This window comes from Meles meles, chromosome 6, assembly GCF_922984935.1.
Source record: "Meles meles chromosome 6, mMelMel3.1 paternal haplotype, whole genome shotgun sequence".
Lineage (NCBI taxonomy): Eukaryota > Metazoa > Chordata > Mammalia > Carnivora > Mustelidae > Meles > Meles meles.
The window spans coordinates 65,009,281-65,035,800 of NC_060071.1; the positions used below are offsets into that span (position 1 = coordinate 65,009,281).

The 26,520-nt window shown below is 40.2% G+C and overlaps 1 protein-coding gene across 1 annotated transcript in view; it reads left to right on the plus strand.

Moving 5' to 3' along the window:
• Nucleotides 1-26,520, plus strand: part of RTF1 (RTF1 homolog, Paf1/RNA polymerase II complex component) — a 56,804-nt gene that overhangs the window by 17,158 nt on the left and 13,126 nt on the right. The window contains exons 3-6 of the mRNA XM_046009688.1: nt 13,970-14,117; nt 15,553-15,757; nt 22,806-22,920; nt 23,674-23,785. Coding sequence (XP_045865644.1) covers nt 13,970-14,117; nt 15,553-15,757; nt 22,806-22,920; nt 23,674-23,785 — 580 coding nt within the window. The remainder of the gene's footprint in view (nt 1-13,969; nt 14,118-15,552; nt 15,758-22,805; nt 22,921-23,673; nt 23,786-26,520) is intronic.

Sequence of the window (26,520 nt, forward strand, 5' to 3'; positions counted from 1 at the left end):
TAACAGAACTTCTTAGGGGCAAAAAAATTGTGTAAGGAAAGCTCTCGAATTTTCATGTTTCCTTCTGCTGTCTGTTACCTAGTAGGCCCCTCTGCATGGCACTGGCCACCATCATTTAGTCACTTGTTTCCAGCCCTGTTGCAAAAGAAGAAGCACAACCTGTTAATCTTCATCTCTTTATTTTATCTTTTTTTTGGTCATTGTTTTCATTCCACTCTCATGCTAGAAAAGAAATTCTGGGGACGCCTGGGTGGCCAGTCAGTTAAGCATTGGACTCTTGATTTTGCCTCAGGTCATGATCTCAGGGGTTGAGATCAAGCCCCCTACTGGGCTCTGTGGTCAGCAAGGGGTCTGCATGATGATTCTCTCCCTCTGCCCCTCCCCCCCACTCATATGCAAGTACTCTCTCTCTCTCAAATAAATAATGAAATCTTTTAAAAAAAAGAGAGAATGCCTTATGTTGGGGTGGCTGGCTGTCTCAGTCAGTGGAGCATGCAACTCTTGATCTTAGGGTCCTGAGTTGAAGCTCCATATTCACTGTGACTTAAAAAATAAATAAATAAGGGGTGCCTGGGTGGCTCAGTGGGTTAAAGCCTCTGCCTTTGGCTCAGGTCATGATCCCAGGATCCTGGGATCAAGCCCTGCATTGGGCTTTTTGCTCAGCAGGGAGCCTGCTTCCCTTCCTTTCTCTCTGCCTACTTGTGATCTCTGTCTGTCAAATGAATAAATAAAATCTTTTTAAAAATAAATAAAATTATTGAAAAAAAACACACACAAAACCCAGAATGCCATATGTTAGTGGGAAATACTTTAGCAAGACAAGAAGCTTTCTTTGGACAGATTGAATCAACAGCCTCAGGGTGATGGTGGTAATTTTTTAGGAAGAAAATTTCAGCTGTTCATTGTGTTTAAACTTAACAAGGTGACTTTCCCAAACTGTGCACCACCAAACAAGGCCCTAAAAGCTCTAGAACCTTAATGGAAGAGAGAGATGAAGGGAAAGGTCTTTAAAGCCCTCCTATGTGTTCCTCATTTGATTTCTTTTATTTATTTATTTATTTTTAAAGATTTTATTTATTCATTTGATAGACAGACATCACAAGTAGGCAGAGAGGCAGGCAGAGAGAGAGATGGAAGCAGGCTCCCTGCTGAGCAGAGAGCCCGATGTAGGGCTCAATTCCAGGATCCTGGGATCATGACCCAGGTGCCCCTCCTCATTTGATTTAAAGTACTTTTTTCCCTTTAGTAATTTCCCGGAGAGAGGCTAGATACCACTTTTCTTTTGAATCTCATACCCTGAAGTCTTGGGGGTGGAGTGGAGGACACACACACACACACACACACACACACACACACACACACACACACCCCCACTCCGTGGAGTCCAGCATGGGTCTTGAACTCACAGCTCTGAGATCAGAACCCAATCTGAGATTGCGTCAAACGCTTATGCGACTGAGCCACTCAGGTGCCCCAGGAAAATATTTTTAACAGCATACTTATTTTGTTTTAAAGTTCCGCTGAAGTAAAAAATGTCTTTATTATAATGAAATTTAATTAACATCTAAAATAATGTTTATCGGGGCGCCTGGGTGGCTCAGTGGGTTAAAGCCTCTGCCTTTGGCTCGGGTCATGATCCCAGGGTCCTGGGATCAAGCCCCGCATTGGGTTCTCTGCTTCGCAGGGAACCTGCTTCCTCCTCTCTCTCTGCCTGCCTCTCTGCCTAGTTGTGAGTTCTCTCTGTCAAATAAATAAAATATTAAATAATAATAATAATATTTATCAGTGTCCTGCATCTGCAAATTAGGAATGATTGTATTCTGATTAGAGTGAAGTTCTCTTAATCTTAAATAATTTAATCTAAAATTGCTTTCCATAGCAAGAGGTAATGAATATGTGGGTTTTTTTTATTTTTAATATACTATATTAACTAACCAGAGGAATAATAATTCCTCTCAAATTGATAAAATAACTCAGTCTTTTAGAAAAGCAGTAGGCTTACTGGGTATTTACCCTAAAGATACAAATATAATGACGTGAAGGGGCCCGTGCACCCGAATGTTGATAGCAGCAATGTCCACAATAGCCAAACTGTGGAAAGAACCTAGATGTCCATCAGCAGATGAATGGATAAAGATGTGGTGTGTGTATGTATATATATATGTGTATACACACATATATACACACAATGGAATACTATGCAACCATCAAAAGAAATGAAATCTTGCCATTTGCAATGATGTGGATGGAACTAGAGGGTATCATACTGAGCGAAATAAGTCAATCAGAGAAAGACAATTATCATATGATCTCTGATATGAGGAATGTGAGGCAGGGCTGGGGATTGGGGGTAGGGGAGGAAAAAATGAAATAAGATGGGATTGGGAGGGAGACAAACCATAAGAGATTCTCAGTCTCACAAAACAAACTGAGGGTTGCTGGGGGGAGGAGGGATAGGGAGAGGATGGTTGGGTTATGGACACTGGGGAGGGTATGTGCTATGGTGAGTGCTGTGAAATGTGTAAGCCTGATGATTCACAGACCTGTACCCCTGGGGCAAATAATACATTATATGTTAATATAAATATATATGTATGTATGTATAATATATAAATAAAGTTCTCTTATAACACTCACAGCTACTCAACCAAGTCTAAATGTCTTCACTTTAGAATGCAACCCAACTGCTTATGTGCTTGTTAGAGAACAAGCTGTACCCGGCTCAGTAAGGAATGAGACTTTGAAGAACTTTTCCCCGCAGAGTTCTTCACTCTTGCTGCTGCCTCTGGATCCCAGGGTCTACTCCAGTCTCCTTTCCCCAACCCCTGACTTGGAATAGCAGCCTCTATAACACGGTCATTCGGAAAGGTGCTTTTTGGGATGCCTGGGTGGCTCAGTCGGTTAAGCATCTGCCTTTGGCTCCAGTCACAGTACCAGGGTTCTGAAATCGAGTCCTACATCAGGCTCCCTGCTCATTGGGGAGTCTGGCTGCTCTCCCTGCCTTTGCTCACACTCTTTCTCTCTCTTTCTGTCAAATAAATAATTAAAATCTTAAAAATAAAAAAATGGAAGGTGCCTTTTTGGTTTGTATTATCATCAGTCTTTGGTCCAGGCTACAGCTTAGCACCTCAGAGTTAGGGTGAATATTTTATTATCTTGGATGGTTAAACAAACTGTCCAAAAAGATTTAAAAAAGATTTTTTTTTTAAGTCCTTGGGATGCCTAGGTGGCTCAGTCAGTTAAGCATCTCTCTTTTGCTCAGGTCGTGATCCTAGGGTCCTGGGTTTGAGTCCTCCAGGTCCTGCTGAACCTGTTTCTCCCTCTGCCTGCCATTCCCCCTGCTTGTACTCTCATGCTCTCTTGCTCTCTCTCTGGCAAATAAATACATTTTTTAAAATCTTAAAAAAAAAAATCCTGCCAACTACTAGAGAACTCAGTGGAATTACTGTGAACTCAGATTTATGACTGCCTTAAAGAGATTGTAAGATAGGTAGGGGGCTTCTGCGAGATCCTTCAATGTGAGGTTTGAGACAGGCTCTTGATTTTTTTCCCTCTCTCGTGATGTTCATACATAGGTAAAAACCACATACTGAAGTAATTTACTCTGTCTTCTTTTTTTTTTTTTAATTAACATATAATGTATTTGCTTTAGGGGTGGAGGTCTGTGAATCATCAGGCTTACACATTTCACAGCACTCACCATAGCACATATGCTCCCCAATGTCCATCACCCAGCCACCCTATCCCTACCCCCCAGCAACCCTGAGTTTGTTTCCTGAGATTAAGAGTCTCTTATGGTTTGATATTCTGTCTTCTGATTCCTGCTGTTGTGCTTACATCCATATGGCCTGCAACATAGCCTTTTTGAAATTTGGTTGTTCAAGTTGCAGTTCTCAGTTAAGTGGAGTCTATGATCTAAGCTCTGTGCCAGAAACTGCTCTGGACCTTTTCTTTTAATACACCTCCCAGCCCTTCTCCCCTTCCACTCTTTAATTGTCTGTTGTTATTAGTAAGCCGTGAATACTGGTAGAAGTGTGTTGATCCCTTCAAATTTACTAGGACAGAAAACTGGTCAAGAACAACTGAGTTAGGTGGCTCAGTCAGATAAGCATCTGCCTTCAGCTCAGGGCATGATCCCAGGGTCCTGGGATTGAGCCCCACATCAGGCTCCCTGCTCAGGAGGAAGCCTGCTCCTCCCTCTCCGTCTGCATCTTCCCTCTGCTTGTTCTGTCTCAAATAAATAAATAAATAAATAAAATCGGAGCACCTAGGTGGCTCAGTCGTTAAGCTTCTGCCTTTGCTTCAGCTCATGATCCTGGGATCAACCCCTACACCTGCTTGGCAGGAGGCCTGCTTCTCCCTCTCCTACTCCCCCTGCTTATGTTCCTTCTCTGGCTGTCTTTCTCTCTCTGTCAAATAAATAAATAAAATCTTAAAAAAAAATACAATATTAAAACAGCAACAATAACAACTGAGTTAGTAGGCTAATGGGTGCTTTGTGAAAAGGAGAGATATGCCCCGAGTTTAGAGCCAGAAGGTATCTAGCTAATTGATCAGGAACAGTGGAAGAGGGGGTTAGAGAAAAGTTAGGCATTTCCTATGCAGAAAAAACTGCTCACATTGGACATACAGTGTAAGGTTCAGGTAGGGAAGGAATAGTAGATATTTCGTGTGTAGTATCTTTGCAGGGAGGAAAACCTAAATTTAATGAAAAAGAATATACCTGTGTATTATTTTTGGTAAAGAGGTTATTCTCAATGATATTTTGGAACACATGTGAAAATAAGATACAAGACTCTTTCTGTAGGGCTTACATTGCCCAGCCTGGGAAATTGGAAAGCACACCTCGGTGGTAGGTCATAAGACCATAAGACCATGTTGCATTGGTGCTGTCACCTCCTGTCCTTGGAAGCATTTGATAGGAAAAACACCACCAAGGGTCCAAACAGGAGTGACAGGGAGGAAAAGTAACAGAGAGGAGGAGAGAGCTAGCAACAGAGTCCTAAATCAAGTAGTTGAGAATCCTGGTGTTTGTTGTTGTTGTTGTTTTTTAATTGTATTTATTTATTTGAGAGCAAGGCGGGAAAGGATCAAAGGGGAGGGAGAGAGAGAATCTCAAGCAGACTCCCTGCTGAGTGCAAAGCCCTACACGGGGCTTGATCTCACAACTCCGGGATTATGACCTGAGCTGAAATCAAGAGTTGGATGCCTAACCGACGGTGCCACCCAGGTGCCCCCAGAATCCTTTCCAGAAACATGGTGGATTGGGTGCCTGGCTCAATTGGCAGAGTGTGACTCACATTCTTGGGGTTGTGAGTTCAAGCCCTACATTGCGTTTAGAGATTACGTAAAGATAAAAATCTTGGGGCACCTGGGTGGCTAAGTTGGTTGAGTGTCTGCCTTTGGCCCAGGTCATGATCTTAGGGTACTGGGATAGAGCCCCATGTCAGCTCTCTACTCAGCAGGGAGTTTGCTTCTCCATCTCCCCATACTCATGCTCTCTCTCAAATACATAAAATCTTTTTTTAAACTTAATTAATTAAAAATAAAAATCATTTTTAAAAACCAACAGAAAGGGTGCCTGGGTGGCTCAGTGAGTTAAAGCCTCTGCCTTCGGCTCGGGTCATGATCCCAGGGATCTGGGATCAAGCCCCACACTGGGCTCTCTGCTCAACTTCCCCCACGCCCTGCCTGCCTGTCTGCCTACTTATGACCTCTGTCTGTCATATAAATAAATAAAATCTTAGGGGCGCCTGGGTGGCTCAGTGGGCTGGGCCTCTGCCTTTGGCTTGGGTCGTGGTCTTGGGGTCCTGGGATCGAGCCCTGCGTCAGGCTCTTAGCTCGGCGGGGAGCCTGCTTCTCTCTCTTTCTCTCTTCCTGCCTCTCTGCCTATGTGTGATCTTTCTCTGTCAAATAAATAAATAAAATCTTTTTAAAAAATAAAATAAAATCTTGGGGCACCTGGGTGGCCCCGTGGGTTAAAGCCTCTGCCTTTCGCTCAGGTCATAACCCCAGGGTCCTGGGATCGAGCCCCACATCGGGCTCTCTGCTTGGCAGGGAGCCTGCTTCCTCCTCTCTCTCTGCCTGCCTCTCTGCCCACTTGTGATCTCTCTCTGTCAAATAAATAAATAAAATCTTTAAAAATAAATAAATAAATAAATAAATAAAATCTTAAAAAAAAAAGAAAGACACACAAAAACATGGCAGATCTCATAGAAACAGCTTCAGCTAGATAAGGAGGCCCCGATTTCCTTACCTGTTACTAGTAAAAATCACATTGAAAAACCATAACCCTTTTCTTAATTCAGAATCGAATAAAACTACATTAGACAAAGTAAGAAACAGCTGAATTATCTTCTAATACCCTCTGCCTAAGTGAGAGTTATCTTTTATTGTTTCGTGTATAGTCTTGTTTTGAACATTTTTGAGAAGTAAAAGCATTTGGCCCAGCCCTGTAGTACTTGTCACACCTGTTTTTTCATCCCTAGAACTTCTGACAGTCTTCCTGGTGGCAATTATGCCCCCACTTGCCTCTTTGAAGACATTGCTCTCCTCTTGCTCCCCCCACCCCCGCCATTTCATTTTGCTCTACTTTGTTTCTGAGGCTTCTTCTCCTTTTTTCTTATCTGATCGTTCAGATTCTCTCACTTGGATCTAGTTGCACTCCTATTCCCACTCTCTTATCTCTTGCTGGTTCCAGTATTTTTATTAATAGAACATTTTGAAAATGATACAACTTTTGCTTATAAATTCATTTAGTAACAACTTCTCTGGGAAGGCGACCTAGATATCCAAGAGCATGTTGTGATTGCTTTACCATACAGATAATACTTAATTAGCAGGAGCTCTCAGAAAGGCCTCCCTTGCTAAGCTAGTATTTCCCTAGTGGAGTTTTCGTGCACACCATACCTCTAGAACAAGATGTTACATGTAGATGAATTACCCCAGTACTGTTGAAAAATCTAGTCAGTCACTCTACTTGAAAAAATTTTTGCTAGGTATTGTTATATATAGTTGTTTTCCTTGCTGATTTAGTCATGACTATGAATGGCCGTTCTTGCATTGTGAAATAAGGACTTCAGAGTACTGAGCTGTGTGTAGTGCATTTTACACCTTTTCTTTCTCCTCTATGAATGTAAGAAGTGGCCATTGTTCTCCTCTTTTGGTAGTCTCTTTGCTCCTAACTTCCTGCATCTGATCTCTGGGGTTAGGAACCCAGGTGACCTGCTATAAATACTCTGATTGAGTACTTAATTTTAGCAAAAGCTCTGTGGATTGCTTACAAGCATTTTTTTTCACATGTTGGTTCTTGGCTATGTAGGTAACCACACAGTAGCACCTCATTTGTCTAGATACCATAAAATTTCATAAGAATTTGGGAAAAATGAAGTCCTTTTCATGGACCACTTGCTCAAACTTGTTTACATTCTGACACTTCAGCCAAGCAGTGGAATGGAGTTACTGATTATCTTTTACCTTTTTTGGGGGGGGGGAGGAGGGGTATGACTGCTGTTTCACTTTTGTTTTTATCTCTATAGTCAGGCCATAAGTTTTTGTGACTGAATGTAGGGATTCGGTGTCAAATTTTCCAGTTAAGTATACGTGATTGTGTGATTACAGAATACAGTAGTATCTTTTGTACTTTGATTAATTAGACAGTAGAAGGACAAAGAAAGCTGAGCTACCCTTCATATTCTTGAGCTATCCTTCATATTCTTCATATCCTTCATACTCTTAAATATTCTGTTACATTGCATTTACTCTTAATTCCACTGACTTTCAGGGAAAAAAAATGTCATGATCAGGAACCCTGTCCTCCCCACACACTTCTTTGCTGGCCACTGTCTAGAAGTCTAGAATAATGACTACAGAATCCTTTTGATAGTTGTTTTGACTTAATATACCACTCAGTTCATGAAGAATCCTACAACTTTAAAAATCTAAGGCATCATAGAGATCATGTGGACTCGCCCTATTTCAGATACGGTATTAGAACATGTTAATAAAAGTTCTGGTTTTCTTTTTCTGTCATAAAATAGTATCCTGTCTTTATATAGAACTTCATGGTTTCTGATGTGCTCTGTGTACTTCTCTTACTCTGTCTCCTTTGAGTCTCAAACTACCCTGATAGGTGGTCAAGGTAATATTATTATTCCTACTTTACAGATAAGGAAATACTCTCAGGTGAAGGGTGTGGGCTATATTCCCATTCTTTTAACCCCTAATCCCAGTGTGGTTTATCACTAGCCCAGCTGTTCTTGAATACTACTTACCTCGATATATTTCATTTTGCTTGTAAACTCGTTTCAGAGTAACTGCCCTGCTGTGGTTTCTACTCTGAAGCCTGAGACCTAGAATATGATCTTCCTTGCCCATTAGAGATAACCCACTGAGCCACCCAGGCGCCCCTCTTTGCTTTTCTGCCCCAGGATGCATCTCAGTGCTACCTAAGTCCAGAACAACCACTTGCCACCTCATGTTCCTCCAGTCTATCAGCTGGATGCCAATAAGGTCAACTGCTTCCCAGAGTAGGACCTGTTTAGACCACCTCCACATGCTCAAGCTAGCACAGGGCTGTGTAGTACTAACCCTCCTTGTATCATTAGATCATGTTGCCCATTATAGTATCTGTTACATCAGTGAGAGTCAAAGTGCTCCTCTCATGTAATTTAGTAGTTAAGAACACATCTTCTGGGGTGCCTGGGTAGCTCAGTGGGTTAAGGTCATGTGGGTTTGGCTCAGGTCATGATCTCAGGGTCCTAGGATCGAGCACCACATCAGGCTCTCTGCTCGGCAGGGAGCCTGCTTCTGCCTCTCTCTTTCTGCCTGCCTCTCTGCCTACTTGTGATCTCTGTCAAATAAATAAATTTTAAAAGAAGAAGAAGAAGAAGAACACATCTTCTTTTCAGTCTCTGTGGTTTTCTTGACTGCTTGTCTACATGATGCTTCCCTGGTGGTGTGTGTGGGCCTGCCTCCACGTAGAAGGTCTGGGCAAGCAGGTAGTCAGTCATGTGTGTGACAGGCCTGACTGGCAACGCATCCTCGCCCTTTCCCAGATTATTTCTGAGCAGCTCTCACTGGGGTCACTCTGGCCTTTGTATGCAGATGCCCTTCTGCAGGCACTTATCTTCTCATGCTTGCCTTCCGTGTGGCACTTGCAAGGTCATAACAGAGCCTACCTTTCAGTACAAGAGTCGCAATTCCCCAAACACATTTTTAAATGCCAGTTGGGTACCTAGGTGGTTCAGTTGGTTAAGCATCCGACTCTTGGTTTCAGCTCAGGTCATGATCTCCTGGTAGGTGAGATCAAACCTCGCCATAGGCTCTTTGCTCACCAGGGAGTCTGCTTGAAGATCCTCCCTCTCAGGTAAATAAATCTTTTATTTATTTTAAAGATTTTGTTTATTCATTTGTCAGAGAGAGAGAGAGAGAGACTAGCAGAGGGAGAGGCAGGCAGAGGGAGAAGCAGGGCCCTGCTGAGCAAGGAGCCCAATGCAAGACTCGATCCCAAGACCGTGGAATCATGACCCAAGCTGAAGGCAGCCACTTAACCGACTGAGCTACCCAGATATCCCACCACTTAACCGACTGAGCTACCCAGATATCCCACAAATAAATCTCTTTAAAAAAAAGAAAAAGAAAATGGCAGGTCATTTCCTATACTCTCTGCTGGATGAGGAAAGCCTAAGAGCATTCCTTTAATCCTGTCCTTTATTCTTTAGACTCCATTTACTAACACACACTGGCAATGAAAGAAGGATTCATATATCTTCTGTCTTAAAGTCAGCAGAATAAGTCTTTTGTAGGGACAGAGGAGCAACCTCTGGGTTGTATAACTGGATTAAGATATTTCTATATTGATGTTACCTGCCATAAGCTTTAATTCTGTCCTTTATGGTTTATCAGAGACTGTGATCTTGGGAGAAGAGATACTGGGCAAATATTTAAAATAGGTGCTTAGCCCAAAAATATTCAGGAACCTATAGTTTATGGGAGTAAAAGTAAAATATAACAAATGTGATCTGAAACTAATATAATATAACTGTATGTTAACTATACTAGAATCAAAATAGGATAAAATAAACAAAAAATAAACATGATCTATTCTCCAGAAAAAATATCTTTGGAAGATTATTGGACTCATTTGAGTGTTTTTCTCTATATTAAGTAATAGTATGTAAATAATAATTGGAATGGCCCCCCAAATTTTTAAAAAATTTTACTTATTTGACAGAGACACAGCAAGAGAGGGAACACAAACAGGGAGAAGCAGGCTTCCTGCTGAGACTGGCCCCAAATTTAAAGTGATTATTTATTTTTGGGTGGTGAAATAGAAGTTTGTTTGTTTGTTTTTAGGTTTATTTATTTTGGAGAGAGAGCATGAGCAGGAGGGGCAGAGGGAGGAGAGAGAATCTCAATTAGACTGGGCTAATAAAGCATGGAGCCTGTCAAGGGGCTTGATATTGATCCTGAGATCACCGCCTGAGCCAAAACCAAGAGTATGACGCATAACCAACTGAGCCACCCAGGCACCCCAAGAATCTGTATTTTAAAGTAAAATCACGTACGTCACTATAATTCCCTTAAAGCCCTGTCGCATATACATGACGCTGGATATTTGCAGTGGCATGGCAGACCCTATTGAGTCAGCATCATGGGAGATGAGGTCGTTTTATTGTCTCATTTCTTTTGAAATTGGTGGAAGGAAAAAAGAGGTTCCCTTCCCACTCAGATTCAGCCAGGAAAGCCCTTTTGAAGTCAAAGTATTTTATTTTCTTCTATTTTTACTCTTATCTTTCCTTCTCCTCCCCCAAGGGATAAACATCGTAGACTGCAAATGAGTGACGGTTGCTACGCTCAGGTAGTGGCAGATTGAAGCAGGTAGAGGGGGAAGAATAAGGAAGCCAGGGAGCTTCCTGGCACCTCCTGAATTCGACTCACCTGTGCGACTTGATTTAACATTCATCTTTTTTACTCTCATGGACACATTTGTCCCACTTCTAGGGAGTGCAGAATTGACTCTGTTGCCCATGAGAAACCCAAATCTGTAAGCAGAAATAGACCTAGCCACTCTTAACACACATGTGACACTGGGAGCTCCACCTCTACCCTCTCGGCTACTTCATATGCAGAAGGACAGAGGGCCAAGACACCCTGTTTGGGAGAGGTTTCATAGCCAACCAGTAACTGCTGACTACTTACTAACCTGTGTGGTTGTGCTATTTCTTATAACCAATGCCAGTAGGAAAGGTGTTTTATACATTATTGCCTGTAGAGATATGTGTGTTGTCAGCATGGAAGTTGATACATTTTAGCTCAGTTGACTAAGAAATTGAACCCTTTGGATTCTTTCAAACTGACTCAATAATTATCTTTCTTGAGTGATTAAAATTTGAAATGGTTGAAGAGTAGACTTCAGAGGTGAAGCATTGGGATTTCTTCCTAAATAATAATTGAGGTGTTGAAATGTTAAAGTTTGAGAGGTAAATTTACTTATAAAGAAATTTCACTCATTTAATACATCTTTCTTAAACATGTGACTTTTTTTTTTTTTTTTCACTTTTCCCTTCTTCCTGGCTCTTATGTACAAAAATAAGTGGCAATTAAAATAACTAAGAGTAGTGGTGCCTGGATAACTCAGTCGGTTAAGCGTCCAACCCTCTGTTTCAGCCCAGGTCCTGGGTTGAAACCCAGGTCTGGGTCCTGGGATGGAGCCCTGCATCGGACTTCCCACGCAGCAGGGAGTTTGTTTTTCTCCCTCTCTCTCTGCCCCTCCCCCTGCTCATGTGCATACACATGTGCACATTCCTGTCTCTCTCTCTCTCTCTCTCAAATCTTTTTTAAAAATTAAGAGTAAATTAAAATGTGAAAGCAATTTTAATATTTTGATTTTTCAATATTTTAATCTGGCAGACTGTGGGCTTTTAATAATAGCGCATAAGGACCTTTCTAGGATGGAAACTCCACCAGAACTACCCCTCCACCACCCCCCAAAAAACCCTCCAAAATAAATTCACTTCTGATCTTAACTATTGTGAGGTAGGAAATTAGTTTATCATCCCATTATAGGAAAAGAAAAACCTTTGTACTTTTGTTAAATAGTAGATGTAGAAATTTTCTGTTAATACTAGGTCTGTAATTCAATGTGATGCTGGAAAGATGAAGATTATTTTTTGTAGGGGCGCCTGGGTGGATCAGTGGATTAAGCCGCTGCCTTCGGCTCAGGTCATGATCTCAGGGTCCTGGGATCGAGCCCCGCGTCGGGCTCTCTGCTCCGCAGGGAGCCTGCTTCCTCCTCTCTCTCTGCCTGCCTCTCTGCCTACTTGTGATCTCTCTCTCTGTCAAATAAATAAATAAAATCTTTAAAAAAATAATTAAAAAAATTATTTTTTGTAGTACATAAAATAAAGCGCCCAAGTAAAAATACTTTTCACCTAAAGTCATCCTCCTAAATTGGCAAGTTAAACTATCAAATGAGGTATGGTTTAATATAACCAAATAGTTTTAACAGTCTTTTTTTTTTTTTTTTTAAGATTTATTTATTTAATTGAGGGGAATGAGAGGGAGAGGGAGAAAGAGTCTTAAGCAGACTCCATGCTGGGTTGGGAGCCTGACACAGGGCTTGCTCTCACAACCCTGAGATTCGACCTGAGCTAAAACTAAGAGTCGGGTGCTTAACCCACTGCACTACTCAGGCGCCCCAATATAACCAAATAGTTCTTGTGAATTTTAAAAACAACCAATATAATCTTTCATTTCTATAATTCAAGTGCTTGATGAAGACAGTTTTATTGGCCTTGAGGTGACTGTGTATTGCCTGCCTGTTATTTGTTAACCCAAATTGCAAGCTCCTTATGTCTATAGGATCTCCTGTTTGATCACATTTAAACATTATGTTATTGTGTTACATATGCAGTTTAAAAAAAAAAAAAAGATGCACACATGTATATATACTTAATAATGTAGTTTACTCTCTGCCTCCTTGAGTTTGGTACCAGTGCTACCATCCATGCCAGAGATTGGCCTTCATCCTTTCTCCCTGTGCTTTCTGCAGTTTTCTCCTGCTCACAGGCTTTATCCCCTGCCTTCCTGGGACTCTTCAGAACTGAACCATCCTCTGTGTATTGAAACCCAGACATACTAACACTTAGTAATGACTGCCCTCTATGTCATTAGAAACATTAGAAGCTGTGTTCTTTTTATTTTATTTTATTTTTTTAAGATTCTATTTATTTATTTGAGAGAGAGAGAGCACAAGCAGAGGGAGCTGCGGGTAGAGGGAGAAGCAGGCTCCCTGCTGAGCAGGGAACCCAATAGGGGACTTGATCCCAGAACCCTTGATCATGACCTGAGGCGGAGGCAGATACTTAGTCACTGAGCCACCCAGGCCTCCCGCAGAAGCTATTTTCTGTACCAGCAGAGTTCGTTAGCTCAGTTGACTTGCCATAAGGTTCATACCTGTTTTTTCTGTTTTTTTTTGTTTTGTTTTGTTTTTTAAAGATTTTATTTATTTATTTGACAGATAGAGAGCATAAGTAGGCAGAGAGGCAGGCAGAGAGAGAGGGAGAGGAGAAAGCAGGCACCCTGCTGAGCAGAGAGCCCGATGCGGGGCTCGATCCCAGCACCCTGGGATCATGACCTGAGCCGAAGGCAGAGGCCTTAATCCACTGAGCCACCCAGGCACCCCTGTTTTTTCTGTTTTGATAAAAAGTACTTTATTTAAATTTTATGTTTGTTATGTCCATTATCTACCATCTCTAAGCTATTACAAACTGGAACTTAACAAATTTTGAACAAAAGTTTGAAAAAAAATCCGTCTTTCTTCATATACAGTTTATTTGTTTTGTGTTGAAAGCAGTAGAGACTCTTAGAATCATTTTGATGATTATCAGAGATTTGACTCTTGACTCTTCCGGCTTTTCCCAATGAAGTCCCTGTTTCAGTTTTCCTCTTTCTTTTCTCCTTGTAGTGGACATTTGGGAGCAATAAAAATAAGAAGAAAGGAAAGGCCAGAAAAATAGAGAAGAAAGGAACCATGAAGAAACAAGCCAACAAAACTGCTTCCTCAGGCAGTTCGGATAAAGACAGTTCTGCTGAGAGCTCAGCCCCTGAGGAAGGTGAGCCACTTGGCCCAGACCTGAGGGTGAACTCCCACTCTTGTCAGGTTGAAGCTACAGAGTCAGAACTGGGGCAGGGGGCTTGAGGCAGGGCTGCATTACAGCATGGCCTCCATCTTTATTGCAGCGGTCCCTAACCTTCACCGTGGTCATGGATCCTTTGAGAATTTGAAAGTAGCTTTATTTATTTTATTTATTTATTTATTTATTTCTTTGACAGAGAGAGAGATCACAAGTAGGCAGAGGCAGGCAGAGAGAGAGGAGGAAGCAGGCTCCCTGCGGAGCAGAGAGCCCGATGCGGGGCTCGATCCCAGGACCCTGAGATCATGACCCGAGCCGAAGGCAGCGGCTTAATCCACTGAGCCACCCAGGCGCCCCGGATCCTTTGAGAATTTGAATGAAGCAAGAGAAATACACAGTTCCCAAGGATTAGTGAGGTGCCTAAAACCCATCCAGCAAACACGTGAGGAGTTCCTGCATTAGAGTCTCCACACACTTTACAAATACCCTGCATTTTCTTTCCTTCCTCTTGGTTACACATACATGATCTGGCTGAAGAGGAAGATTCTTGAACCACATACAAAGCTCAGTGAAAAATGTTCTTATTTTGAAACCAGTTCCAGAATTTTTGCGAAACCTAGGGTGAAAGTGAACTTGTTCCAGGACTAGAATGATAAACTTTACATTTCTCTTAAGAAATAACATTTATGTAGAAACTGGCATGCATAGAATGGGCCAAACCTGGTTTTAAGCACATTGCCTGTGAATGTTAGCTTAAATTGAGTCAAGGAGAGTTCTTATTAAATTGCCAGTTTAACTTAATACTCATTTGTAATGTATATTGCCTTTTTCCATCACCCTTTATCCTATCAAGATCCAGTTTCATTGAGAATTCACCAGTGTAATGACTCATTAAAACATTGAATATTTTAGGGCACCTGGGTGGCTCAGTGGGTTAAGCCTCTGCCTTCGGCTCGGGTCATGGTCCCAGGGTCCTGGGATCGAGCCCCACATCAGGCTCTCTGCTCCACGGGGAGCCTGCTTCCTCCTCTCTCTCTGCCTACTTGTGACCTCTGTCTGTCAAATAAATAAATAAAATATTTAAAAAAAAAAAACATTGAATATTTTAAATGCCAACTAATAAATATAGAAGAACTTATTGAAAGTCACCATTTTTCAACCCTCATGGTAATAATTGGTTAACTTAAGAAATTATGAGTCTGAGGAGCACCTGGGTGACTCAGTCGGTTGAGCATCTGACTCTTGTTCTCAGCTCAGGCCTTGATCTCAGGGTCACGAACTTAGGTCCTGCGTTGGGCATAGCACTTACTTCAATACAAGGAGGGGTGGCAATGATTATCAACACTGTGGGGTCATCTCTGTGGCCTCAGGCTTCTGTAGCATAGTCTAATCTTGTGTTTGGGCCTTGCTGTAGGTGAGGTGTCAGATTCTGACAGCAACAGCTCCTCCTCCAGTTCAGATTCCGACTCATCCTCAGAAGATGAAGAGTTTCATGATGGCTATGGGGAAGACCTCATGGGCGATGAGGAAGACCGGGCCCGTCTGGAGCAGATGACAGAGAAGGAGAGAGAGCAAGAACTGTTCAACCGCATAGAGAAGAGGGAGGTGTTGAAAAAAAGGTAATGTTGTAATTAATTCCTTAATGATAAAATTCATATTCAGAGCCCCATCTTCCCAGAATTCAAGACTTGGAACTTCTTAAAATTTCTTTTTTTGTCCTTTTTTATTTTTTATTTTTTAAACTTTATTTATTTATTTATTTTTTTAAAGATTTTATTTATTTATTTGACAGAGAGAGATCACAAGTAGACAGAGAGGCAGGCAGAGAGAGAGAGAGGGAAGCAGGCTCTGCTCAGCAGAGAGCCCGATGCGGGACTCGATCCCAGGACCCCGAGATCATGACCTGAGCCGAAGGCAGCGGCTTAACCCACTGAGCCACCCAGGCGCCCTATTTTTTACTTTTTTAAAAGATTTTATTTGTTTATTTGACAGAGGTCACAAGTAGGCAGAGGGAGAGGGGGAAGGAGGCAGGCAGAGAGAGGGGGGCAGGGAGGCTCCCCACTGAGCAGAGAGCCTGATGAGGGGCTCGATCCCAGGACCCTGGGATCGCAACCCAAGCCAAAGGCTGAGGCTTAACCCACTGAGCCACCCAGGCGCCCCCTCCTTTTTTTTTTTTTTAAGATTTTATTTATTTATTTGACAGAGATCACAAGTAGGCAGAGAGGGAGGGGGGAAGCAAGCTTCCTGCTGAGCAGAGAGCCTGATAAGGGGCTCAATCCCAGGACCCTGGGATCATGACCTGAGCCAAAGGCAGAGGCTTTAACCTACTGAGCCACCCAGGCGCCCCCTTCTTAAAATTTCTAAGTATCTGATTATCCTTCCAGCATAGTTTTTGTTTTTGGTTTTGTTTTGGTTTTTTTTTTTTTGAAAACTCAAGTGTTAAATTGCCCTTTTGATAGTCAAAAGCTGCTTCAGTCTTTTTTTTTTTTTTTTTTTTAAGATTTTACTTATTTATTTAACAGAGAGAGAGAAAGCACAGGCAGAGGGAGAGAGAGAAGCAGGCTCCCCACTGAGTAGGGAGCCTGACACAGGGCTCGATCCCAGGACCCTGAGATCATGACTTGAGTTGAAGGTAGACACTTAACCAACTAAGCCACCCAAGTACCCCACTTCGGTATTTTCTGAATTACTTTTGCCATATTTAAATGACCAGAGTTCTTCCTTATCTCATAACGTAATCTCACAGTAAAAATAAACATGTTTATTTCCTTCAGAAATAAAATAGTCCTCAGAGGGGCGCCTGGGTGGCTCAGTGGGTCAAGCCTCTGCCTTCAGCTCAGGTCATGGTCTCAGGGACCTGGGATGGAGCCCCACATAGGGCTCTCTGCTCAGCAGAGAGCCTGCTTCCCCCTCTCTTTCTGCCTGCCTCTCTGCCTGCTTGTGATTTCTTTCTCTCTGTCAAATAAATAAAATCTTTTTTTTTTTTAAAGAAGGCAGTTCTAAAGGTTTTATTTACTTATTTTTAAATTTATTAGACTAAAAAAATTTATTTCACTAAAAAAAATTAAGATAGATGCAGGTAGTTTTAAAGGTAGCTTATTTGTGAAAAAAAACTGACATTTGTCTAGGCTCAGTTCAGACTCACTTGGACAGGTGATCTGAATTAGTCCCTTACCTTCTTCCTGCCTCAGCTTCCTCCTTGGGATTATTATAAGCCTTGAGTGAGATGATACATGTAAGCATATTGTGTAAATAATAAGCTATTAACTTTTTTTTTTTTTTTAAGATTTTATTTTCTTATTTGACAGACAAGTAGGCAGAGAGGCAGACAGAGACAGAGAGAGAAGAAAGCAGGCTCCCCGCCAAGCAGAGAGCCTGAAGCGGGGCTCAATCCCAGGACCCTGGGATCACGACCCAAGCCGAAGGCAGAGGCTTTAACCTACTGAGCCACCCAGGCGCCCCATAAGCTATTAACTTTTTAAAGTAACTTCATTGGGATACATTTCACATACCATAATCTATCCATTTAAAGTGTAAAATTCAGTGGCTTTTATATATTCACAAAGCTCTTTATCACAATAAATTTCAGAACATTTTTATCACCCTGGAAGGAAATCCTATATCACTACTAGTCATTGCTCTGTTTCCTCCCAAGCCTTCCAGCCCTAGGCAACCACTAATCTGCTTTCTGTCTCTATAGATTTGGCTATTTCTGGACATTTTTTTTTTTTTAAAGATTTTATTTATTTATTTGACAGAGAGAGAGAGCACAAGTAGGCAGAGAGGCAGGCAGAGAGAGAGGAGGAAGCAGGCTCCCTGCGGAGCAGAGAGCCCGATGTGGGGCTCGATCCCAGGACCCTGAGATCATGACCTGAGCCGAAGGCAGCGGCTTAATCCACTGAGCCACCCAGGTGCCCCTGGACATTTTATGTAAATGGAATCATACAATATGTAGTCTTTTGTGACTGCTTTCACTCGGCACATTTTAGTAGTTCATCCACATAGCACACCAGTACTTCATTCCTTTTTATGGCTACATAATATTTCTTTCTATGTAAAATGTATATACCACATTTTGTTTATTCATCTATTGATTGACATTTGGGTTGTTCCCACCTTTTGCTACTATGAACATTCATGTACAAATATTTGTTTGAGGACTTACTTTCAGTTCCTTTGGATATAGACCTAAGAGTGGAATTGCTGGGTCATATGGTAATTTTATGTTTAATTATTTGAGAAACCATCAAACTGTTGTCCATAGCAGCTGCACCATTTTGCACATCTACCAGCACTGTGTATGGGGTCTAGTATCTCCACATCCTTGCCCACACTTGTTATCTCATTGTGGTCTTTATTTTCATTTTCTTGTTAACTAATGATATGAGCGTCTTATGATATCTTTGTTGAGAAATTATGTATCTTTGGAGAAACATCTGTTCAAATTCTTTGCCCATTTTTTAACTGGGGTATTTGTCTTTTTGCTGTTGTGTGATAAGAGTTCTTTGTATAGACTGCTTATCATACCCTTATCAAATATATGACTTACAAATATTTTCTCTAATTCTGTAGGTTATATTTTTCATTCTCTGGGAAGAATTGTTTGATACACAAAAATATTTAGTTTTGATGAAGTATAATTTTTTCCTTTCTTGTTCAAGCTTTTAATGTCATATCTGAGAATATGCCAAATCCAAGATCGTGAAGATTTACCGCTACGGTTTCTTCTAAGAGTCTTAAAATTTCAGATCCTTGATCCATTTTGAGATCATTTTTTATGTGTTGTGAGGTAGGGATCCAGCTTTATTACTGGCATTTCAATATCTAGTTGTCTCCATGACTTTTTTTTTTAATTTTACTTATTTATTTGACAAAGAGAGAGAGAGAGTGTGTGAGAGCAGGAACACAAGCAGGGGGAGTGGGAGAGGGAGAATTAGGCTTCCCACAGAATGGAGCCTGATGTGGGGCTCGATTCCAGGACCCTGGGATCAGGACCTGAGGCAAAGGCAGACGCTTAATGACTGAGCCACCCAGGCACCCTGTCTCAGTGCCTCTTAAAGAGACTGTTCTTTCTGCAGTCTTGACACACTTATCAAAAATCAATTATATATATTATAAACATATATTTATGCTTATTTGTTAACTCTCAATTCTATTCTTTTTATGTATGTTTGTCTTACACAGTTTTGTTAACTGTAGCTGTGTAGTCAGTTTTTAACTTAGGAAGTGTGAGTACTCCAACTTCGTTTTTCTTTTTCAAGATTGTTTTGGCGGGCAGCTGGTAGCTCAGTGGGTTAAAGCCTCTGCCTTCTGCTCAGGTCATGGTCTCAGGGTCTTAGAATCGAGCCCTGCTTCAGGATCTCTGCTCAGCGCAGAGCCTGCTTCCACCTCTCTCTCTGCCTGCTTCTCTGCCTCCTTGTGATCTCTCTCTGTCAAAATAAATAAATAAAATCTTAAAAAAAAAAAAAAAGATTGTTTTGGCTACATGGGGCCCTTTACACTTTACATTTCCATATGCATAATAGTATTAGCTTCTCAATTTCCGCAAAAGCAAAAAAAGGCATTTGGGATTCTTATTGAAATTGTTGAATCTGTAGATCAAATTTGGAGTATTGCCACTTTGACAGTAAAGTCTTTCAATCCATGAACCTGTTATCTTTCTATTTATTTAGGTATTACTTAATTTTTTTGAACACTTGTCTTCCAGTTTGGGGTGTAAAAGGCTAGCATTTTTTAAATTTATTCCTAAATATTTTGTCTTTTGGTTGCTATTATAAATTGAATTGCTTTCTTTGTTTCTTTTTGGGATTGCTCATTGTAAGTATATAGAAATACACCTAATTGTTGTATATTGATCCTGCCCCCTCCAACCTTGCTGAGCTCATTTATTAGTTTTAATAGTTTTTAGTAGATTCTTTAAGATTTTCTATGCATAAGATCATGTGAGCTACAAGAAAGACAAATTTTACTTTTTCCTTTCCAATGTGGATTCCTTCTATTGTTCTTGTCCTCCAGTATGATGTCGAGTAGAAATGGTGAGAGTAGCCTTGTCTTGTTCCTGATCTGTAGAGGAAAGCATTCAGTGTTTCATCATTAGCTGTGGTTTTTTCATAGATATATTTTATCCATTTGAAGAAGTTCCTTTCTATTCTTTTTTTTTTTTAAGAGATTTTATTTATTTATTTGACAGACAGAGATCACAAATAGGCAGAGAGGCAGGCAGAGAGAGAGGAAGGGAAGCAGCCTCCCCACTGGGCAGAGAGCCCGATGTGGGGCTTGATCCCAGGACCCCGGGAACATGACCCAAGCCGAAGGCAGAGACTTTAACCCACTGAGCCACCCAGGCACCCCATTCCTTTCTATTCTTAGTTTGTTGAGAGCTTTTATCAAGACAGTTGTTAGATTTTGTGTAATGCTTGTTCTGGGTCTGTTGAGATAGTTTTGAGGTTTTTGTACTTTATTAATAATAGGTATATTACATTGATTTTCTTATGTTGAACCAACCTTGCATATCTGGATATATGCTACTTCATGATGGTATATCCAGTTTTTTATAAGTTGCTGGATTTAATTTGCTACCATTTAGTTGAGTTTACTTACTTTTCTCATAATGTCATTATCTGGTTTTGGTTATCAGGATAATACTGGCCTCATAGAATAATTTGAGAAGTGTTTCCTCTTCTCTTTTTTGAAAGAGTTTGTGAAGAATTGGTGTTAGTTCTTTCTGAAGTGTTTAGGAAAATTCTCCAGGGAAGCCATGTGGGCATAAGCTTTTCTTTGTAGGAAGTTTTAAAATCACTATTTCAATCTCTTATTACGGGTCTATCCAGATTTTTATGGTTTTTTTTTTTTTTTTTCTTGAGTCAGTTTTGGTGGTTTGTCGCTTTCTTGAGATTTTTTCCATTCCATCCAAATTACCTACTTTGTTACCATGTAGTTGTTCAGGATGTTCCCTTATATCTTTTATGTTTCTGTAAGGTCCATAGTGATGTCTGTTCTTTCCTGCCTGATTTTGGTAATTTGAATCTTCTGTCATTTTTTCTTGGCCTATTTAGACAAAGTTTTGTCCATTTTGTTGATCTTTTCAAAGAAGCAACTTCTGGTTCCATCAATTATAGTTTTGCTATTCTGTGTTTTCATTAATTCCTGCTCTAATTAATTCTTTTTTTTTCTGCTGGCTTTACATTTAGTTTGCTCTTCTTTTCTACCCTGTTAAGGTAGAGGTTAAGTAACTGATTCGAAATATTCTTTTTTTTTTTTTTTTTTAAAGTAAGCTCAAACTCACAACCCTGAGATCAAAAGTCACATGCTCTACCAGCTCAGCCAGCCAGCCAGCCAGCCAGTTATCCCTATCTTTTTAATGTAGGCATTTGTAGCTATACATTTCCCTCTAGGCACTACTTTAGCTACATCCTATAAGTTTTATGTTGTGCATTCATTTTCAGTTCTCAAATTATTTTCTAATTTCCCTTGTGATTCCTTCTTTGACCCATTGGTTATTTAGGACTATGTTTTTATGTGGGCGTTGTTTTTTTTAATGTTTTTATGTGTTTTTTAAAGAAATTCATTAATAGTGCTTCTTGATATCACATTACAAAAGTACATTAACAACCTTAATTATGAATGTAAAGGATATAACAAAAGAGACCTGTGTACTGTGTTAAAAATTAAGTTAAAAAAAAGATAGGGTTATTTTAAAGTGAAAAGAGTTTAATGTTTATTATATTCCTTTATTCCTTCCATAATGTTTCTTGAATTCATGCCTCCCAAAATAGTTTTGTTTCATAAGAGCCTGATTTTTATTATAGGGAAGGAGCTTAGATTGCATTTGTTGAAAAGAATAGTGTATTTATTCACAGCATATTTATTCATTGTGTTGGCTGGTGTGGAGGTGAAGGAGGGAGGCGTTTTTCCTAATGAAGAAAGATGGAGACTGGTGATTTTTTAAATTTTTGTTTTAAAGATTTTATTTTTAAATAATCTCTACACCCAGCATTAGGCTCGAACTCATAGCCTGGAAATCAAGAATCACATGCTGTACCACCTGAGCTAGCCAGGCACCCCAAGAGTGGTATTTTTAAGATACACAGTCTTTGTCCTGACCATCTTAAAAAAATGTCACACATGGGTGGCTCAGTCATTTGAGCTTCTGAGCTTCTCAGGGCTATGAGAATGAATCCATGTCAGGCTCCAAGCTCAGTGCAGAGTCTACTTGGGATTCTCTCTCTCTCCCTCTGCCCCTCTCCCTAGCTCTCTGTCTCTCTGAAATAAATAAATCTTAAAAAAAAAAAAAGAATACAGTGGGGGACAGTGCCTCTCCGTAGTTTCATTCTGTTTCTAATGGAACATCATTGCAATTGATCCAGAAATCAACTATTTTCTGTTATGTGAAGATCGAAGCAGAGCTGTGTGTTACCAACAGGGTACAATAGTATCCTAAATATTTTCTCTTATTTTAAGTATGTTCCAGCTTAATGCTTTCAAGTACTTCTGGTATACTTACACTCAATATTTTTAGTGTACCTATCAGGTACATTGGAGTTTCTTGCAGGAAACCAAGACATTCAACTCCTTCCCCTACTTACTTCCTTTATCCTATCTAATAGAAATCAGTTTTTGTAAACACTTCATTGTCATCTAAAAACCAAACAAATATCTTTTAACCAGATTTGAAATCAGGAAAAAACTAAAAACAGCCAAAAAGAAAGAAAAGAAAGAAAAAAAGAAAAAGCAAGAAGAGGAGCAGGAAAAGAAAAAACTGACACAGATTCAAGAATCTCAGGTAGGAAATTCAGTGTTCCTTGTTATCCAAAAAGTAAACCTGAGTTTTGAGTGCGTGTGTGTGTGCGTATAAAAGATGGTTTTATTTAGGGAAAAAAAAGATGGTTTTATATTAATCAGCCTAGTTCAGTTCATGCAAGACATACTGTCTTTATCTTGTAGGTTCTCCAATCTCTGGACATAGCATTTCACCATTAGCCATGCTCATTCCTTAGGAATTCTTCACCCAAGTCTGCTTTTTATTTTTTTAAATTTTTTCCAAGTCTGCTTTTTAAAAAATAACTCACCGATGTGTGAGCATTCCTTAAGGGAAAGTTGATATGTGTGAGCATTCCTTAAGGGAAAGTTGATACACATCCTATCCCAGGTAGCCGGATTAGTTCTGAGGTTTACTCAGGTGTGTGTCATCCTGGACTTGGTAATAAATGTAGCTGAGAAAATTAGTCATCTCTGCATTCATCATAGAAAGCTTGTTAAAAATATCCATAAATATGAGCCATCTAGGGTGGCCTTCCAGAAAGTGTTTATTCCTATAATTCTTGGGCTTTCCTGTTTATTAGCCAGACAAGACTGGAGCTGACTTTGTGCTCTCTCCACTCTGTCCACTAGAGGATGCTCACTTCCCCTAAACAAGTTTCAGTTTCTGCAGCCTGTATAGATTCCTATTGGAAAACTGAATGATTAATTGTTAGGTACAAAGAATGTTGTCATTGGCTGTTAATAAAAAGAGCCATCCTACATATTCCCTTCCCAGGTAACATCCCACAACAAGGAACGGCGTTCTAAACGGGATGAGAAACTAGATAAGAAATCTCAAGCCATGGAGGAGCTAAAAGCAGAGCGAGAAAAACGGAAGAACAGAACAGGTCAGTGGGGAAAATGTAATGGCTGCTTTGTCTCTACGATCATATGATTTGATGCTCTGGTGCCCGTTTACATTTCTCACCCCCTTTTATAAGCTCTTTTTTTTTAAGTCCTTATTATGGGTAATTCCAAACACATGTAGAGAATAGTATAATGAACCTCCATGAACCTGTCATCCAGCCTCAACAATCAACTCATAAACAGTCTTGTTAAATCTATATTCCCCTCTTTTCATTGGGTTATTTTGAAGTAAATCACAGCATCACTGTATTTCAACCATAAATATTTCTGTACATGTCTTTAAAAGATAACCGCTTTTGTTTTAAACGTAACTACAATATCATTATCACATCTAAAAAATAGTAACAGTGACTTTCTTAATATTATGAAATATCTAGCCAGTGTTCAAATTTCTCTAGTTGTATAATTAAAATATACTAATTTGGGGGCGCCTGGGTGGCTGAGTGGGTTAAGCCTCTGCCTTTGACTTAGGTCATGATCCCAGGGTCTTCAGCAGGGAACCTGCTTCCCCCTCTCTCTCTGCCTGCTGCTCTGCCTACTTGTGATCTCTCTCTATCAAATAAATAAATAAAATCTTTAAAATATATACATATATATATACTAATTTGGTTGTTCAAATCAGAATCTTAAAAAAATCCACACATTGTGATTTGTTAGTATGTCCCCAAAGTTACTTAATCTGTATAGGTTTTCCTTTTCATCTCTTTATTCCCCTTGCAGCTTATTTTGAAGAAACGAGGTTCTTCATCTTATAGTTTCTCAGATGCTGGGTACATCCCATTGAAGTGCTGAATGTGTTTCTCTGGTATCTTGAATTTCCTCTAATTTGTTGTTAGAGCTAGGGAATTGGACACATTCGGGTTTGTTCTGTTTCTGTTTCAGTTTCTGTGCGGCAGGTTTTAGGTTGTGATATATACTTCCATCAAGAGACACATAATACCTGTGTCTCACATTTTGTGATATTACCAGCTCTGTCACTTATTTTTGCCACAATAACGTGAAATAAAAGACTGCTCCAAACTCATAAATACACCTTTGCTCCTGCTTGTGGATCTGCAGTTGAGCAGTGGGTTACCTCATATGCACGTTAGCTGGGATAGTCTCCAGGCTGCAGGTTGGGACCAGCAGTCTCTCTCCCTGTTACACCTGTCTCTCTCCCTCCTCAGACCAATATTCGTAGGGCACATTCTTCTCCTGGTGATCGTAGGAAGGTAACAGGGCAAGCAGAAATGCGAGATAACTCTTGAGGCCTAGACTTGACATTGGCACATGTGGTGTCAGCTTTTTGCATATTCCATTGGCCAAAGCAGTCACATGACAAGCCCATTTTTAATGTCCAAGGGCATTGGTACAGAGAAGGATGAAGAATTGGGAAATAGTAATATGTTCTATCCTGGCAGCCATTGGTAATCATTACCTGGATCATTTAATTCATTATGAGTTGCAAAATGATGATATTCTAATCCCTCTTTCTTCATTTATTATCTGGTGTGCTTTTCATAAAAAGAAACTTCTCATCAGCTGTTAAGTTACATTAAGTACATTTTGTATAGAAAAGGCAGAATAAATGCTGGATTTTTTTTTACCTTTTATTACTAGTTTTCAAAAGAATAAGATAGTACCTTAGCAGATTCCAAAGGTGACCTCTGTGGTTTCTTTGCTTATTTTGTGTGTGTGTGTGTGTGTGTGTGTGTACATATGTATGGTTTTTTTTTTTAAGATTTTATTTGTCTATTTATTTGAGAGAGAAAGAGAAAGCACAAGTGGAGGTGGGGAGATTCCAGGACCCTGGGATCATGACCTGAGCTGAAGGCAGAGGCTTAACTGACTGAGCCACTCAGGCGCCCCTATTTGCTTATTTTGAATATCATGTGAACTCATGGATTTAAACATCCTTTTGTGTATTTTGAATCCATTTCAGTTATTATTGACTCTCAAATTGTACCATCGTCAGTCACCAGCCTGAGTCCTTTTGATGTGAGACCCCAGTAGTCTTCATTAGTTTCCTTGCTTTCTGGATTTTGAATCTGCCATTTCTCTAAAGAGTCTTTTTATGAGAAACTGTTACTAGACACCATAGTCTACGTAAGGAGGGCTCATGCTACTGTGTTGGCTACTACTTCTAAGCTTTTCAGTACACAGAGCTAGCTTTTTTTTTTTTTTTTTTAGGGTAAATTTTACCTTATGAGCTCCATATTGATAAGTCCATTTTGGAATCAGAGGGAAAAGATTTTTGTTTTGTTTTTTATAACAGCGTTATTGAGATAAAACAAAAGTAATAGGATGCCTGGGTGGCTCAGTCAGTCAAGCATCTGCCTTCAACTCAGGTCATGATCCCAGGGTCCTGGAATTAAGTCCCACGTTGGGCTCCCTACTCAACAGGGAGCCTGCTTCTCCCTCTACCTGCTGATTCCCCTGCTTGTGTGCTCTCGCTCTCTCTCTCTCTGACAAATAAATAAATAAATATAATATTTAAAAAGAAAGAAAAGAAAAAGATAAAGGTAGCATACTCTTTACTCATTGAAAGTATATAAGGCAGTGGCTTTTAGTATATTCACAAAGCTGTGAGATAAAACTCAGTAAATTATAGAATGTTCCATTACTCCAATTAGAACATTTGTATCCCTTAGCCGTCACCGCCCCCCAGAGACCTATCATCCCCCAGTCTCAGGCAACCTGTAATTGACTTTCTGTCTCTGTAGATTTGCTTGCTATG